Raw genomic sequence first — 15,837 nt, 5'->3', positions numbered from 1 at the left:
TTATAGAACACCTTTGAGGTGCGTATTCTGACAGCAGTGTGTTGAGGGAATGAGTATGTCAGGCCTGATGTGAGTTACGGTATGGGGGGCCCTCTGCCAGCTGGCACTAAGGGTTCTCCCACAGTCACACTGTTAACCCAAGTGCAAGATAGATCTCTTTGTGAGCACATATGAACCTTTATAGCTGCATCTGAGGTTTGAACCTGTGGGCTGACAGGCTGTTTGCTTCTCCTGCAGCTTCTTTCCTCCATCGTGCAGCAGAACTGGCAAGAAGTAATCTGCACATGTGACCTGCAGAGCTGGAAGGAGGCACTGGCCATCTTGTTAACGTACTCCAAACAGGAGGAATATGCCCTGCTCTGTGGTAGGTGGGACGCTTCATTTGGTGCAGAGTGCCTCCAGACTGTCTACAGAGAGAGATGGTTGGAGCTTGGGAGGAAATACTTCGAAAATGGGCTAAGAGCTTTCCAGACAAGACAAATGAGAGCGTGACCCATCTGTGGGCTAATGCAGGAGGGACAGAATCAGTGGAAGTGGGCTATATGAATGGTAAGGCAGGGCAGAGTCTCATGATATGGGACAAGGATGTGTCAATATCTCCTTCAGCCTGCATCCATGGCTTGGGAAGAGCTATGGGCAGAGAGGGCAGTGACTTCTACTGCTGCCCAGACCTAGGTCCTGAGAAAGGTGTGTATATGTACAGGGCTCATCTGGGAAGGGGACGGAGCTCCTGGGAAGAGGGAAGGTAGGAGGGATGCACCCCACCTGCAAGTGGTTCTTCCTACTGCTTGCAGTCCTCACACACTTGCAAGCCTGGGAACAGGCTGAGAGTCACTTGATGAGGGCTCAGTAGTTTTCCTCTTAGAGCCTGTTTAGGGCTAGGATTGGCCTGTGGGAAATGTGGCCGGCCAGGAATGAGCTAGCGATCGGGGTATAAAAGCTCTGGAGGCCATTACCTGGGAACCAGCCGGTGAACGGTAGCTGAATGACAGGGGTTTGCTATATTGTTTCCTTCCCTATTTAGCTTTAGTCAGGCTCTTGGCTATGGATTCATTGGTGACACCAGCCTCTGCACCATGGCACATTAGCTCTCTGCATGTGGCTCCTAAGTTGCCAGTGTGCAAAGCTATTGCATGATTTCTAAGAGCTGGGCAGGGGGAGAAGGAGCTGATGGGAGCAAATAAGTGGAAACTGCCCCTTTTCCTCCTCCCTTTAGATATGCTGGGGGCCCGTCTGGAGTCAGAAGGCGAGGGGCTGCTGTCCAGCGAAGCCTGCCTATGTTACATCTCATCTGGCAATGTGGAGAGGTTGGCAAAATGCTGGGTAAAAAACCACGAGACCACATCACCCCTAGCTCTGCAGGTACAGATGTTTTGATGTGGGCATGAAACCTCCATAGGCTAGGATCTGTCTGCAGGCTCCCAAACAGATTGGAGCCTGAGCTCCAGCTTCTCCAGTCCTGCAACTTCCAGCTGTCTCCTCCTAGCCTAGGTTCTGGCTAAAGGAGCTTTGTATTAAGTTGCAAGGAGTTGTCTGTTGGCACGAGAGGGCCTGGATCAGCATGTGCTCAGCGGCAGGATGGGCTGCTGTGCGATGGACAGGGCATGGTGGTGATCTGTCTGTCGAGGAACTTAGATGTCACTTACCAGCATGGTTTCTGAGCACCTCTGCACATCATCCTCTCCCCCCTGAGAGGCAGGGCCGTGCTTTCCCGGGTGTGGGGGGAACTGAGGCACTAGAAGTCTGTGACTGAGCTGGAAATGGAACCCAGTCTCCCAAGTCCCAGGCCAGCACCCCTGTCCACTAGACCATCGTTCCTACCTGGGCAACCCTCGGTGTCTTTGGTGTCATCCAGTGAGTTACCCACGGACACCCCTCTGCCAAAATGGCCCTCAGCCCTGTTGCCCTGTGCCTGAGAAATAGAATAGTGGTGTGTGTGTCTTCAGTGCCTCATCTGGTTCTGTTCAGAGCTGGCCTTTCCCCTCCTAAACTGGGAGTCAGGACACCCCTTCACGTCCCAGGAAGGGCCAGCTGATGATCACCGCAGCTAGCTCTGCTGCTGTGTCCTGTAGCCCTGGAGAGCCCTTCTCAGGACAATGTTTAACCCTTTCACGCCCAAGGTGAGATTTTCTGTCTCATGGAGATGCCCTGAGGAAAGCCCATTAAAGAGATGCTGGCAGGTGTGGTTTGGTTCCTTACCAGGAAACTAGCCCAGTCAGTTTCCCATCCCAGATCTCACACCCGAGCAGTGCTGCTGCTCTTGTGTTCCTGGCTCTGAAATAGGTGGTGCTGAATGAAATTCATTCCTGTTCCGAGTGTGTTCAAGGAGACCTTCCTTCTCTCCCTTGGGCTGACTTCTGGCCCTATGCCACCTCGGGGTGTGTGTCCGAATGAGATGGATAGTAAAGCAAGGCTCACGCTCAATGGAGTACTTATAGCATATGTTGTGTCTTCATCCCGCCCTGTCAGGACCTGGTGGAGAAAGTGATGGTGCTGAGCAGGTCCATTGAGATGCTCCGAGGCTCCGCGGGGCCAACCCTGGGCCCTGTCTTGGCAGAGCGGGTCACCCAATATGCCAGCCTCTTGGCATCGCAGGGGTGTTTGGCGGCAGCAATGAGCTATCTACCCCGCAGCTCTGATGAGGTAAGTGAAAAATGGATAAGCGGAGAAGGTGCTGGAGAGTGTTGCACGCTGGCTCTCTACACCGCAACTTCCAACAGGAAGCTGTAGATTCTGAGTAAGGTGGAATCTTTCCCTTGGGGGTGGTGCTCTCCGTTTTCCTTGGGAGCATCATCTGCCTCAAAGAGTTTCCTCTGACGCCGTAGAGGCCAGGGCAGGTGCGGGGATCTCCGTGCTGCTCTTTGCAGTTCTTGGCAGCTAATAACCAAAAGGCTGTCACTCTGGTGGGGCAGGCATGGGTGGAAGGGTGCTTCACAGGGTTTGGTGATCCACTTTGGAGGAAGGGAAAAAATTGGCCGGCCCCCAAGTGGGAGAAAGCCCTGGAGGTTGGGGGGCCTTGGCACGGCTTCAGATAGCTCTCCGACCGGAGATCGGGGTGGTGTCTTGGATCCTGAAGCTTGCAGCTTCTCTTTAGGCCCCCAGGGTTGGTTATCAGGTGCTGTGTAGTGATGAAGGCTTCATGCCGCCGCCAGTGTATTGCACCTAGCGGCCTAAGGAGTTATTCATAACCCTAGGGAGCCTTCCACCTGTGGCTCCCGAGGCGCTTCATTAAGTCTCATTTTTTCAGTTCCTGATCCAGCAGCTCCGAGACCGTCTCTTCCATGCTCAAGGGGAGAGCATGGGCGATCAGCAGCCCCCTCCTTTCCCCTATGCTCCTGTGCACGTCGGACCAGTTAGCCACCCATTGCCGGCAGCCAAGAGCAGCTCAGCTCCGGAAGCGTTGGCCCACAGACCAAGTCCCAGGCATCCAGAGAAGGTAAGTCTCAAAGCCTAGTGCCATGCCCAGGGCAGAGAAGCACTGGGGAGAGGGAAGAAGACGGCTAAAGGAGGCTGATGGGATGGCATCTGCCCTCAGGCAGCTTGGCGCAGCTGACTATAGGGCACCCCCAGCTCCATGGTACGAACCACATTAGCTGAGGGCTCTTCCTAGTGCTGATGGGCTGAAGAGAGTTTGGGGAAAGACTCGGCAGTTCTGGGGCACACGGGCAACCAAAGAACAAGGCACTGGTCTCTCCCATGCACCCAGCGTCCTCTTCCTCGTGGAGTGGGGCCTGCACAGAGGACATACCCAGCATGCAATGGTCATCTGGATCCCATTAGTCCAGACCTCCTGACTGAGACGGCACGTTTTCTGCAGTGCCCTGGGGTCCTGCAGGCTGCACCTCTGTGTTGAAGATGTGGGGGGCTGCAGCTGGCTCCTTTGTGCTTTCAGTAGGATGGGTGCACCTGTCACGGGCTGAAAATACTGCCTTCCACAGCAGCCAGGTCCTCCAGAGCCAGGTAAAGCAGGAGCCCAGCCGGAAGGGAATCAGCGTCCCCGTCCCTGGCTAAGGGGGTTACTCTGGTCCCTTTCCCTGGGGATCGTAGGGCCCCGCCCGTAGCTAAGGGGGTTACTCTGGTCCCTCTCCCAGGGGAGCGTAGCCTGAAGGAAGGGGATCTAACAGAGAGCAAAGGATGAGTGCGTGGTGCCATTGCAGAGCTGGCCCTTCTGATGGGGAAAGAAAGCAGCCAAGCCCTGCCCTGGTACGGCCAGCAGCCACGGCGCTGGCAAAGTGGAGCCAAGCCAAGTGCCTGGTGCCCGACCAGGCTGAGCAGGGCAGCCGTTGTTGGAGTCTCCAGTGTGCCCTTTTTGGGCAGGGGAGGCTAGTGACTGGCCACTAGTCACAAGAGAGCTGCGGCAGCGCCCGCAGTGGCCACAGCTCTTGTTCAAGCGGGACTGCCAGGTGGGGCTCACCGCAGTGTCTGTGTTTCCATTACAGCCCATGTACCAGCCATCCTTCACCCCTCCAGTGTCAGTTCAGTCTTCAGTGCCTTCACTCTTCACGCCTCAGCCAGTGCCCATGGCTCCTCCTCAGGCCAGCACTGCCCCCCCTACCAGTATGTACTCCAGAGCAGGAGGCCGGCCCCCTTACAGCCAGTACACCTCTGGCTTAGCACCAGCTACGGTTCCAGGGCCAGGTGAGAATGCGCCAGAGGCACAGCCTATAAAGCCATTGTGTCCATCAGGGCAGGGAGCGCCAGGTGTGCACTTTGAGCCCATGTCAGACTCTGTTCTGTACATGCCATAGTGCTTGCAGCTTGGCTGGGGAGCAGGCTGCTCCGAGTTCCCGTGCACTGCCAATCCCACGGACCTCGCTGCAGCTTGGCCATGTGCTCCTGGCTCGGTCAGGAGCCCAGGGAGAGGCCTCCGGTAAGCTGCGGGGTGGGATGAGGCTTGAGGATGGGCATGTGGGAGAAGGCCGGGCATGTTTCTGAGGGCATAGCTTAGGAGAGGAGGGTGCTTGCCAAAGCGGGAGGGAGGGCATGGGAAACACCCTCCTCCTGGTAGGAGGGGGGCCGCCAGCTGACGCTGTTCTCCTTGGTTTCAGCATTGTCCCAGCCTCCACCATTCAGCCTGCCAGGAGCCAGATTCACTGGACCAGCTGCCTTTCCCAATCAGCCTCCTATTTCAGGACAGCCTGGGCCTGTTGCACGCCCTGGCATTCCACCACCGGGATCAACCTTCTTCCCTCCAGCCTCGGTCCCTGCACAGCGTCCTGCTGCAGCCTGTCCTCTCCCCATGACGGGGCAGTCCCCTATGCTTTTCTCTTCAGCTCCTTTCAGCTGCCCCCCGGGTGTGGGCTACCCTCAGGGGGGCCCTGGAGCTCCTAGCATCCCTCCCCCTCCCACCGGTGAGTATAGTTTGGGTGTCTTCGTCCATGCCCATCCCACATGGGATCCGGTAACGAGGGTCTGTTGTACCAGGAAGCTGGCAGCTGGAGCTCCCTGACTGGGCTAAGAGAACTCGTGGCGATAGGGCTGGGGTCGCTGAAGTGCTGAGACCCCCAGTTCTGGTGAAACACTGTTAAGAAGACTGACTCACTCAGGCTCCTCCGCGTTTCCATCCTGCTCCCCACAACCTTGGGAGGAGCTGACCCGGCACGGTCCCAGTGTGCGCTGGGGAAACCACTGCTTCAGTGGCAGCTGCATTTCCATGGGGACACTCCGCACTCGTGCTCCGACCCTGGTGAGGGGTCATCTCTCCACTGGCATCCCTGCTTAGCTAATCAGGATGATGGGTGCCTTAGAAGTGCTGGGAGTGGTGGGTTCTCTCTCCAAGGAAGAGATCCTCGCTCACCTGGCTGTGGGATAAAATGCTTCCTTCTGTGGCACTCCAGCTTCCCCTCGCTCCCCATTTCCAAGGGGCTCTCCACTTGTTTCAGAGTCTCCTGGGCCTTGAGGGTTGTTCGTGGGTTCTAGTGATAGAACCACAGGCACCGACTTTTGTCGGCGCTGGTGGCTGCTCTCGCCCCAACTCCGCCCCTCCCTGCCCCTATTGGATCCCTCTCCAAATCCCCACCCCGGCTCTGCCTCCTCCCCCAAGTGTGCCGCATTCCCCCTCCTCCCCCCTCCCTCCCAGGCTTGCCGTGCATAACAGGTGTTTTGCGGCGCAAGCGCTGGGAGGGAGGGGGGAGAAGCAGGACCCAGCGGCGCGCTCAGGGGCGGAGGCGGAGGTAAGCTGGGGCAGGGCGGGGCGGGGAGCTGCCGGTGGGTGCAGAGCACTCACCAGTTTTTCCCCGTGAGTGCTCCAGCCCCGGAGCACCCACAGAGTTGGCACCTATGGATGGAGCTGTTTCCCACCAGGTTGCTGGTTTGAATCCAGCCCAGCTGGGGAGTGATGTGAAGTCATTGCCACCTGCTGGCCCCGGAGAAACGAGCTGGTGGTCTTTGACTGGTCCCTGGTGGACAGATGTTTGCATTGCCTGTGACACCATCACACTGGATTGCAGCCTCAGAGGAGAGGCTGATGAATGAAGGTCATGGAGACCATCTTAGGGGTAGTCCCTGTGGGACATGACTGCAACACGTTGTTGGAGCCCAGGGGAAGGCTGCAGTGTTTGTGCCTGGGCTGTATCTTGTGTTGAGCTAGAACCAGGAGCGTGGCCTCCAAGAGCTGTCAATCCAGCACTGCTCCTCGGAACCAAATTCACCCTGCTGCCGAAGGAGGGGTTCCTTGGATCCCCTAACCTGGCATCCAGCCTCAGCTGAAAGGGAAAAGTTCTAGGGTATGCGGCTAGATTCTTGCCCCCTTAGCTCAGGATGGACCGAACCTTCTGAAATGGTCACTGGGTGGTGTTGGGATGTTACTGATGAACTAGAAGCTTGATGGTGACTCTGACTCCAAAACCTGCCTTGATTTTCAGATGTCTTCCCCTGGCTAGATCCCCACTCCGATCCTGCAGGCAGTACGAAGAGCAGCCCCCTACCTCTGAGTGGGGGGAGGTGGTCCCGCTGCTTCCAGTGAGATGATGAGATTGCACGCGCGCGTGCTCCCTCGCAGTGCGGCGTCTGCCTCACACTCCTGGGCAGTTGTACCAGTGGCTGTGCAGGAACCTAGGTGTCAGCATTGCGGCTTGGCACTGGAAAGCCGCACCGAGGGGCCAGCTGGGAGTGCCCGGCGTGCGTTTGTGGGAGGTGCAGATGTAATTAAAATGCTGCAGACCTAATGCAATTGGAGCCCAGGAATGTAAAGAGAGGCTCTTGGCCTCCAGCCCCTCTATGGCTTCCCACCCAGCCCTGGAGGGATTGGAGCATGACCCCTGTGTCTCTCTCATCTCCCCACCCTGGTGTCAGCTGGGCTGGGGAGCAGCTCCTCGTCCTCCTGCACAGCTAGCAGCAGATACCACCCCTCATCTTCCTTCCAGTCCAGCACTATGCATCTCAGGCTCCCCGAGGCTCTTCCCAGGTGTGCTGGGGAGGCAGGTCTCTGCCGTGGGTAGGGCTGTCAGGGAGGCATGGATGGGCTGGTTTCCCAGGGGAATTTGAAAGCCAGTTTAAAGCTGCTTGCCAGCTCCCCACCCTCCAGCAGCAGACAGGAGTGAGGACTGGGCTGGGGGCATAGGCGCCAACTTCTACTGGCACTGCTGGGTGCTCGACCTCCCTTTGCCCCTGGCCCCGCCCTGACTCCAACCCTGCCCTGACTCCACCCCCTCCCTGCCCCTATTCTGACTCCTTTCCCAAATCCCCTGCCCCCCCCCCAGCCCCGCCTCTTCCCCTGGATGCGCCATGTTCCCCTCCTCCCCCATCCCTCCTGGAGCTTGCTACAGCTGTTTGGCGGCGGCAAGTGCTGGGAGGTAGGCTGAGGAGCTGGGACACGGCGCGCTCAGGGGAGAAGGTGAGGCAGGGCGGGGAGCTTACCTGCCGGTGAGTGCAGAGCACCCACTAATCTTTCCCCGTGGCTGCTCCAGCTCTGGAGCACCCCGGAGTCGGTGCCTATGGCCGGGGGGCGATGGCAGGTCTAAGTTCCAGTCCCGTGCCTGTCGCTCTTCCTGGGTACAATCTGCTGTGGAGCCGTCAGCCCCTGCTGCATTCCTGGGCGTTGTTTTGCAGCTCTTGCTGTGGGGAGGGGGTCTTGTCCAGTCATCCCTAGTGAGGGTAATGCTAGGTGACCGCAGGAGCCATCTGCACAGAGGGGGCTGCGGACCCAGAATCCCTTGGGCCAGTCTCTGGAGCTTAGCAGTGGGAGGCTTTGCCTGCCTGGGCATTGGGCTATTGTGCAATGGCCAGTACAGTATGTAGGGCAGAACTGCAGGAACAAAGGGTCCCCACTACTGTCCCTGCGACAGAGGCACAAACATCCCTGGGGCTCCGCACAAATAGGAACACCGAGCTTGGCGTCGGGCCGTTTGAGATCCGCAGGCTGAAAGCCCCAGGATTTGGGCTGAGGATGAAGTGTGCGAGGTCTCGTATCTCAGGGCACAGATTGTTAGTGCTAATGGGGCTGGGGTATACACAGATCGCGTACAAATACGCTTTCCGGAGAGCGTGTTCCTGATTTCTGGGGTCGGTGCCCCATGGCTTCCCCCTCCCGTTTTAGGGCCCGAAGACCCCAGTCGGATCATCCTGCCTGAGCTACTGTGTTACACTGGTGGTAGTGTTTCACCCAGCGATTCCTGCTGGCTAGGCTAGTGACGGGTGGCCGAACTAGATGTAGAGAGCGCCAGGCTGTCGTTTGGAGAAATCTCCATTGCTCTCAGAGCGCCTCAGCAACAGGGGGAGGGCTGCAAGCCTGTTGGCGGGGGCCTGCTCATGGCAAAGGAGAATCCCTGGACCCCATCCTGGGCAGGGTTAGTCTTCCCAAGACCGCAGGAGACAAGGTGGTCAGGGTGCACCCAGAAGAGCCTGATGCTGACTGTAAGTTGCCCAGAGTGAAGTAAAAGGCTTCTGGGTAAAGCAGAGTTCATGCAAGGGCTGAGAATCGGGTTGGTCTGAAGCCCTGGAGCAGTGCCAGAATGTGCTAGCCTCAAGTGTCCTTGTGGGCATGGCAGCATTTTAAGACACGGTCTCTTAGGAATCACCAGAGCTAGAAATAATTGCAGACTTAATTAAGCTACTGAGCCGAACTCCTCTGAGAGTGATCCCTGAAACCCGCCGGGAGGAATGGCTGCAGAAGTATTCTAATAATCATTCAATGCACTAAGTACCTTTGCATCTTTCCCAAGTGATTAACAAGCCACCTCCTGTGAGCAGATAGGGATTGGGGTGATTTACTAAGCTGTCGTTTATTTCTAACTCCACTGACTCCTTCGATATTGTGCCTTAAAACGAGGCTGTACCCACACCAGCTCTTCTCTTAGTAGGAGGGCTATTTGGCTTGTAATGCTGAAGGGCTCCAGTCAAGGCTCTGGCCCCCCTCCGGATAGCTACTGTACAATCACTAATCAAGAGAGACTGCCCCAGGAATGTGCTACTGAGGTGAAATCTACATTGCGGGTGGGAATGGGTAATCTTTCCCAAGGGCTGGTCCTGAGCCTGCTATCGGAAAAGGAAAATCTCTCTTCCCCCACCTGCCCACATTTCTGCCAGTGCTCTGGACTGCCTCTGTGTGGTGTTCGTTTCGCTGTCGCTGTCACCCACAGCATGGAGCTGTGTCCCCGGTACTGCACAGGCCATGGTCTGGTTTTGTGGGAAGCCTGGAACTTGGCTCTGGACCTTGGAGCGCTTGAACACTGCACACGTGTTGGTTCGGTCTTGGCGGTAGAAGTTTGCAGCCAGGGCAGAGATTTGGAAGCTGCGGACAGTTGAAGTGGTGGGGAGGGATAGCTCAGTGGTTTGAGCATTGGCCTGCTAAACCCAGGGTTGTGAGTTCAATCCTTGAGGGGGCCATTTAGGGATCTGGGGCAAACACTGGGGACTGGTCCTGCTTTGAGCAGGGGGTTGGACTAGATGACCTCCTGAGGTCCCTTCCAGCCCTGAGATTCTATGATTCTGTGAAGTGCTTTTCTTGTGCCAGAGGCATGAGACATGGCACGGAAACAGTCCACAGCCCACGCATGCGCTCCAGTTCCTGAAGCCAGAATTAAGGGACTCCTCCGGGGGGAGCAGGGGATCTCAGACTGTGGACCCAAAGTTGACCACAAAGCCTTTCCACGAAATGTTCTGCAACCCAAACAATGGGGGTTGAAAGGGGAGGTGGGTCTAGGCCCAGGCCCTTCCACTTACAGAGCAGTAAGAGATTGAGCCCCACCACCTTGGAGTTCTCATCTAGTCTCATGCCTGTGTCTTGCTCTTTGTCCCCACAGGTCAGGAATCTTGGAACGATCCCTCTGCTCTCAGGGGAGGCCTTCAGAAAAAAAAGGTAAGCCTTGGCCAAAGCATCTGCCTCACTGTACCTCCAGGGAGCGCAGAGTGAACGAATGGCCCCTCCCCACGTCCCTGTGTCACTATCACTGTCCCCACTTGGCAAATAGGGGAGCAGAGACAGAGTTGACTTGCTTGAGGTCATGCAGTGAATGACCCAGGTCTCCCAGCTGCCCGCATTGTTCCTCTGCCAGGGTGCCAGCCGTCTTCGCTTGGCTTCCCAGGACAAGTGTTTTGCAGTGTGCATTTCCCTACAATGGCGCCTCGAACACCATTCTCTCTGCTGGCCCTCTCCCTGCTGTGCGTGCCGCTCTGCTACAGCACCTGGGTTGAAAGGTGGAGGCTGCTAGCGCGGTCTCCCGCCTCGATGGGAGCCGGGATCATCTTCTGAGAATGGCGCTGTCGCTAAAACACAGCTTTCAGACCAAAGCCCCTCCCTCTGCGGCCGTGAGAGAAACCAGGCTAGAAACCTGCTAGCACCACCAGATTTAAACATGGTGCTTGGCTGTGCCCCGACACCACCCCTACAGCACCTCCTGTTGGAGTAACCTTGAGCTCCCAGTCACCAGTGCGGTTTACTGCCTTCTGCGGGAGACCTTTGGCTGGAGTTGCTGTGAGCTCTCCCACAGCCAAGTGGCCCTTGCAGTGACTCCTTCAGCGGGATCTGTGAGCTGAGATCCCCCACAGCAAATGCTCCTACACCATTTCCATCGCTGCCTCCTGCTGGCTGGTGCAATAAGCAGCCCTCTGGCACACACACCCCCCCTGCCCCTTTTGTGCTGAGCAGATGCTGGGGGCTTTCTGGCAGCTTGGCTGGGAACCTGCTTCAGGCTGTGCTCACTACAACAGGATTAGCCTCTCGTTAAAGCCATCTCCTTTTGATCTAGCCTGGTTGGAGCGAATCTGTCCTGACTCCCTGGCTTTCCGGGGGTGGGGTGAAGTGTTTGCAGGAGACGCTCCCCCACCCCCCAGATCCTGGGACTTTCCCTGACGCTTGGCACTCTGGGTGGCTAATCTCAGCATTCATGACTCGTGCCGCGGCAGAGCCGAGTCGGCTTTCTGGGGAGCGGCGGTGCCTGCTGCGGCACATCCGTTTGAACGATTTCAGAGAGCCCAAGGGGTTTCTCCGTGCAGCCCTGGTCACCGGCTGGGCTTTGGGGGCCTCCTGCTCTCGTTCTGAGGGCCCTCGGGGTTTAGAGAGAGAGGTGCACATTGTGTCCTCGTCTGGGATTGCTCTGCAGATTCCCAGGCTCTTGAGCTAGCAAAGATGATGAATTTGGCCTGGGAAAGTGCAGGCAACCCCCCGGTTCTCTTAAGTCGTTCAGTGGCAGCACTGAGTCCTCTTTTGCTGTTTTCTGTTCCCTGGTAGTTGTCAGAGAAGTTCACCCCTCCAGCTCCAATCACAGCTCCAGTAATGAGCCTCCCTACAGAGCCACGGGCCCTGCTGCCTCAGATTCCCAGATCCCAGGAACCTGGCCAGGCACCCCCGGGAGCACCCAAAGAAGGCAGCATGCAGGTAACCCAGGGGCATCACTCACACCCCAGACTCCTCGCAGGTGTGAGGAGCAAGCTGGCTTGTAAGAGCTTTATCGTTTGGTGACACTGGGGCTTGGATCTGTCTCTTCCCCACCGTAGCATGGCCAGGACCCCAGGGACCGCTCCCTGAGCCTTGTAGGAAATACCGCGTTCGGGCAGGGCAGGGCAGGGGAGGAGGGAGTGAGCCATGCTGCGTAAGCAAGTCAAGAGGACCCCAGAGGGCTGCAGGCTGTAAGGGAACAAGCTGCAAGTGCAGCCACGTGTTCCCCACAGTGGCAGGGGAGTGAGCTGTGGGGCGTGGAGTTCACCTGCCCTGGGCTCAGCACGCTGCCATTGGCTGCTTTTCATTTGGTGTCAGTTTCCCCAGCTGCCCACAGAGAGAATCGAGAGGAAGGAGCTGCCCCCGGAGCACCAGGGGCTGAAGACCACCTTTGAAGGGCTGGTGCAGCGCTGCAGTGCCGTTGCCACCGATCCCGTGAGTTGCCTTTGCAGCTGCTTTTCCTCCCAGGTTGATCTCATAGCTAAAGCACAGGGCCAGGACTGGGGTCTTGTCCCAGCTCAGCCACTGACTTCTCTCCCTGCCTCACCTCATCCACTGGTGCTGCTTCTCTTACCAGGGGATTTCCTCTTCCCTCCCTCCCACCCCCCCATGCTCTACAGTCTTTCTATGCCCTTCTCCTTTCCTGCAGAGCGGATACTTCTGCCCCTACTGAGCCTCTGCCACACAGCCCCTTCCCAGGGGCTTGTTTGTCTCCCCACGGGTCTCTAGAAGGGATGGGGATGGGCAGGGGGAGAAGTGAGGCCAGGGCAGGATATTGCTGGGAGCAGCCGGGCAGAGGCTGCCTCTGTCCAGCCTTGCCGTCAGGCCCGCCGGACTGTTTCTCGAGCAGCTGCTGTGGCCTGCGTGCTGTGGAACAGGGTGGTTGCTCAGGGCTTGCAGTGCGGCGGTCTGGGCTGCATCTCTGGAGAGGGTGGAATGGGCCAGGGTCATCGCAGGCACAGCATTGTTGGCAGGTGCAATGGGGGGATGTTCCCCATGGGGCACAGCCAGGGGGTGCTGTGGCGGTGCTTGTTACGGTCCATGCCAGGACTGTTTCAAGCTGAGCCAGGGGTGCAGCTGTTTGCAGAGCAGCCTGGGAGGAAGTGGGAGCAGATGTGGCATGGGAGGTTCGCCCCTTGCAGAGCCCGTGGTGAGGATATCTCTTCACTTCAGAAAACCAAAAGGAAACTGGAGGATGCGGGGCAGCGGCTGGAGTGCTTGTACGAGAAGCTCCGGGAGCAGGCCGTAAGTGTGCAAACCCCTCCGCTGCCCTCCTGCGTGCCCATCCTTGGCCCCCTTTGCAAAGAGCTGTGCTCTCTGCGTGGCCCTCTAGAGATCAGTGACCTTTAACTTCTTCACCCCATCCCTCAAACCAGCTGAGCTCCCCTTCTTCCCCAACGCCCCCACAGCGGCGCCAACTCTGGCCAGCGTGGGGTGCAGGAGCCGTGTGGCTGGGGCGCGGTGCAACGTGCTGCTGTTACAACATCAGGAGAGACTCCTCGTGTGTATGTCAGACAGCCACTGACCAGTCAGAGGCCACTGGCCTCTCTCCTCCCCTTGGGCAGGAAGCAAACTCCCTGACAGGTGACTCAGCAAAGTCTTGGCTTAAGGCTGGGACTGGGTAGCTTGATCCACCAGAGAGGAGCAGGGAGAGGTGAAGCAAGAGCCGTGGTGAGGCTGAGGGGTGGGGATGGCCCTTCAGGCCCCGTCACTGAGCAATGCCTACCCCAGCTATAGGTGCCCATCTGGTGCGTGGCTGGCATGGGGGGCTTACGGGTAAAGCGTGAGGCTGAGGCGGCAGTGCTCCTTCCCGCAGCTCTCCCCTCACATCCTGATGGGGCTGCACGAGATCGCTCGCTGCATGGAGGCCCGCAGCTACCAGCAGGGCCTGCTGGTCCACACCCAGGTGGTGGGCAGCAGCAGCTTCAGTGAGGTGTCTGGCTTCATGCCCATCCTGAAAGTCCTCATGACCGTCGCCAGCAAGCTGAACGTCTAGCGCCTGGTGCGGAGGCGGGGGGCACCGTCGCCGTGGAGACCGAGCGGGATGGCGAATCCGAGCGCTGCGCTGCAGGCTCCCTCCAGCTCCCGAGCAGCGTGTGGGAGCCAGGCCAGCCCCGTCCCCCTGGAGAGACCCCATGGGGGAATGACTCTTTCCTTCCCATGGCTTGTCAGTGTTTGTATGGCTGGCCAGGTTGCACTGAGATCTGCCCAGAGCAGCTGTGTGTCTGCTCCACCCCCGGCCCCATACACAGATGAGAGGAGACTCGGCCGTTTTCAAACTGAGGCTGGCCCCCTTGGCCCTCTCCATGCCCCCTCGCCCTCTAGGCCGATGGTTCAGCAGGGGCGCGTGCTGGCCTCTGCTCTTCAACTGCCTTCTCCTCAGCACCCTGCACCTGGCTGCCTTTTCCTTACCCTCCCCCACTGTGCCCCTTGAGCGCCTCTCCCCGCGTCCTGCCCCGGTGCTCTCTGGCTCCCCTGCTCCTCGTGGGGAGCGCCAGGTGGCTCTCTGGGCTCCCTCGCAGCATGCAGTGTTTGTTTGGAAAGCTGCACTGACTGGCCCCCAGCCTCACGTGAGCACCTGTCCTGCTGCCAGCCAGTATTTTGTGAAAGCCCCTAGGCTGGGATTTCAGAGCTGGCTAGGGGATTTTGACACGTGGGAGATGTGCTAATCCCCTAGCCAGCTCTGAACACTTCACCCTAGATGGGGAGGGGCCCCAAAGCTGGGGGCACAATGGGTCCCTCCCAGCCAAGTCTGGGACACATCCCCTTCATCCTGCAAGGCCCATGGGCACAGCAAAGGGAGGGCCCTTGCTGCAGGGAATGGTGCTGTCTGAGCCGGAGGCCGTGCTGAGCCCTGGCTTGGCATTCGGCTGGCATTGGCTCTAGTGAACCCGAGCGGTGATGGGGCCATGGGGTTGGCACTTGGGGGCACAGGGTATTTCAGGGACATGTAGCTCTCGTGCTGCCCAGCCCCCTGCTGGTGAAGCCCTCGCCTTGCCCTGTGACGTTCCATGCTGTTTGACACCCCTGCTATCCAGTGCAGGGGCAGCCTCTCCCTCCCACCAGTTGGATCGGGAGCACCCCCTGCTGAATTGGGGTGCTCTGCCGGGACCCTGGGGGGGGGTGTCTCTCCCTCGCTGTGTCAGCACAAAGTGCCTCAATAAAGCTGCTTTTTGTGAAATTGGCATTTCATTCCTTGGCTCTGGGTCTGTCTCATCATCCCCCCCCCCCCCCCCCCCCGCAGCTGCTTATGAAGAGAGATCCCTTTGGGGAAGCTGCCATTCTCAACAGGGCTTGAGGGTCATCTCTGCCTTCAGGGGCGAAGGGCAGAGCCTGGCTCTGCAGCTGGCTGTTGGTTTGGGGCACTGCTGCAAACTGGATGCTTCCGCTGTGGGTTTGTGCTTCAGCGTTTTCTCAGGCATGCTGGGATCCCAGGCTGCCTTGGTTACAAACCACTTAGAGTTGTAGCACAGAGACAACACATGTCCCCTGAGTGCTCTCCTCCAGTATTAAACCATCTGTCCTCACCAGGCTGGGGGGCCTGGGCTGGTTTGGGGCAGAGAGTGATCTTTGGGGTTTTGCACTAGTGAACACCACCAGGTATATTACTGTGCAAGCTTTGAGCTTGTGTATGAGATCCTCAGCATTGCTTCACAGGTGTCGGTGGGGCTGCACCAGGTCACACCAGCTGAGGATCTGGCCCCTTGTCTCCACGGCAGTAGGCTCAAGCTCAAGTTTCTGCTCCCAGTCAGGCAGAGTGGGGTTTTGACCCTGCTCCCATGTCCCAGGGGGGAGGGCTTATCCACTGGGCACTTGGGCAGAAGGGTGCTGGGGCAGGATGTTTCATGGCACTTATTTTCATGCTGCAAAATAACTCCCCCATTCAGTGGATTCCTCACCAACACCAGTCTCTCATCTTACAGCCCTGCTTTAGTTTCCCTCAGTATTTTGAGTTTGAGTCA

At 58.1% G+C, this 15,837-nt stretch overlaps 1 protein-coding gene across 2 annotated transcripts in view; it reads left to right on the top strand.

Moving 5' to 3' along the window:
* The window catches only part of SEC31B (SEC31 homolog B, COPII coat complex component), a 40,005-nt gene extending 24,966 nt beyond the window's left edge, over window positions 1-15,039 (top strand). For both annotated transcript variants that reach the window (XM_074958508.1, XM_074958509.1), the window contains exons 16-26: window positions 238-364; window positions 1,217-1,362; window positions 2,470-2,643; window positions 3,248-3,436; window positions 4,440-4,638; window positions 5,049-5,351; window positions 10,242-10,297; window positions 11,669-11,815; window positions 12,194-12,310; window positions 13,049-13,120; window positions 13,692-15,039. In XM_074958508.1, the coding sequence (XP_074814609.1) occupies window positions 238-364; window positions 1,217-1,362; window positions 2,470-2,643; window positions 3,248-3,436; window positions 4,440-4,638; window positions 5,049-5,351; window positions 10,242-10,297; window positions 11,669-11,815; window positions 12,194-12,310; window positions 13,049-13,120; window positions 13,692-13,871 (1,710 nt within the window). In that variant the 3' untranslated portion in view covers window positions 13,872-15,039. The remainder of the gene's footprint in view (window positions 1-237; window positions 365-1,216; window positions 1,363-2,469; window positions 2,644-3,247; window positions 3,437-4,439; window positions 4,639-5,048; window positions 5,352-10,241; window positions 10,298-11,668; window positions 11,816-12,193; window positions 12,311-13,048; window positions 13,121-13,691) is intronic.
* Window positions 15,040-15,837: the final 798 nt, after the last annotated feature.

This window comes from Natator depressus, chromosome 7, assembly GCF_965152275.1.
Source record: "Natator depressus isolate rNatDep1 chromosome 7, rNatDep2.hap1, whole genome shotgun sequence".
Lineage (NCBI taxonomy): Eukaryota > Metazoa > Chordata > Testudines > Cheloniidae > Natator > Natator depressus.
Note: the sequence above shows the minus strand (reverse complement) of the source record. Positions and strands in the feature narration are given on the sequence as shown.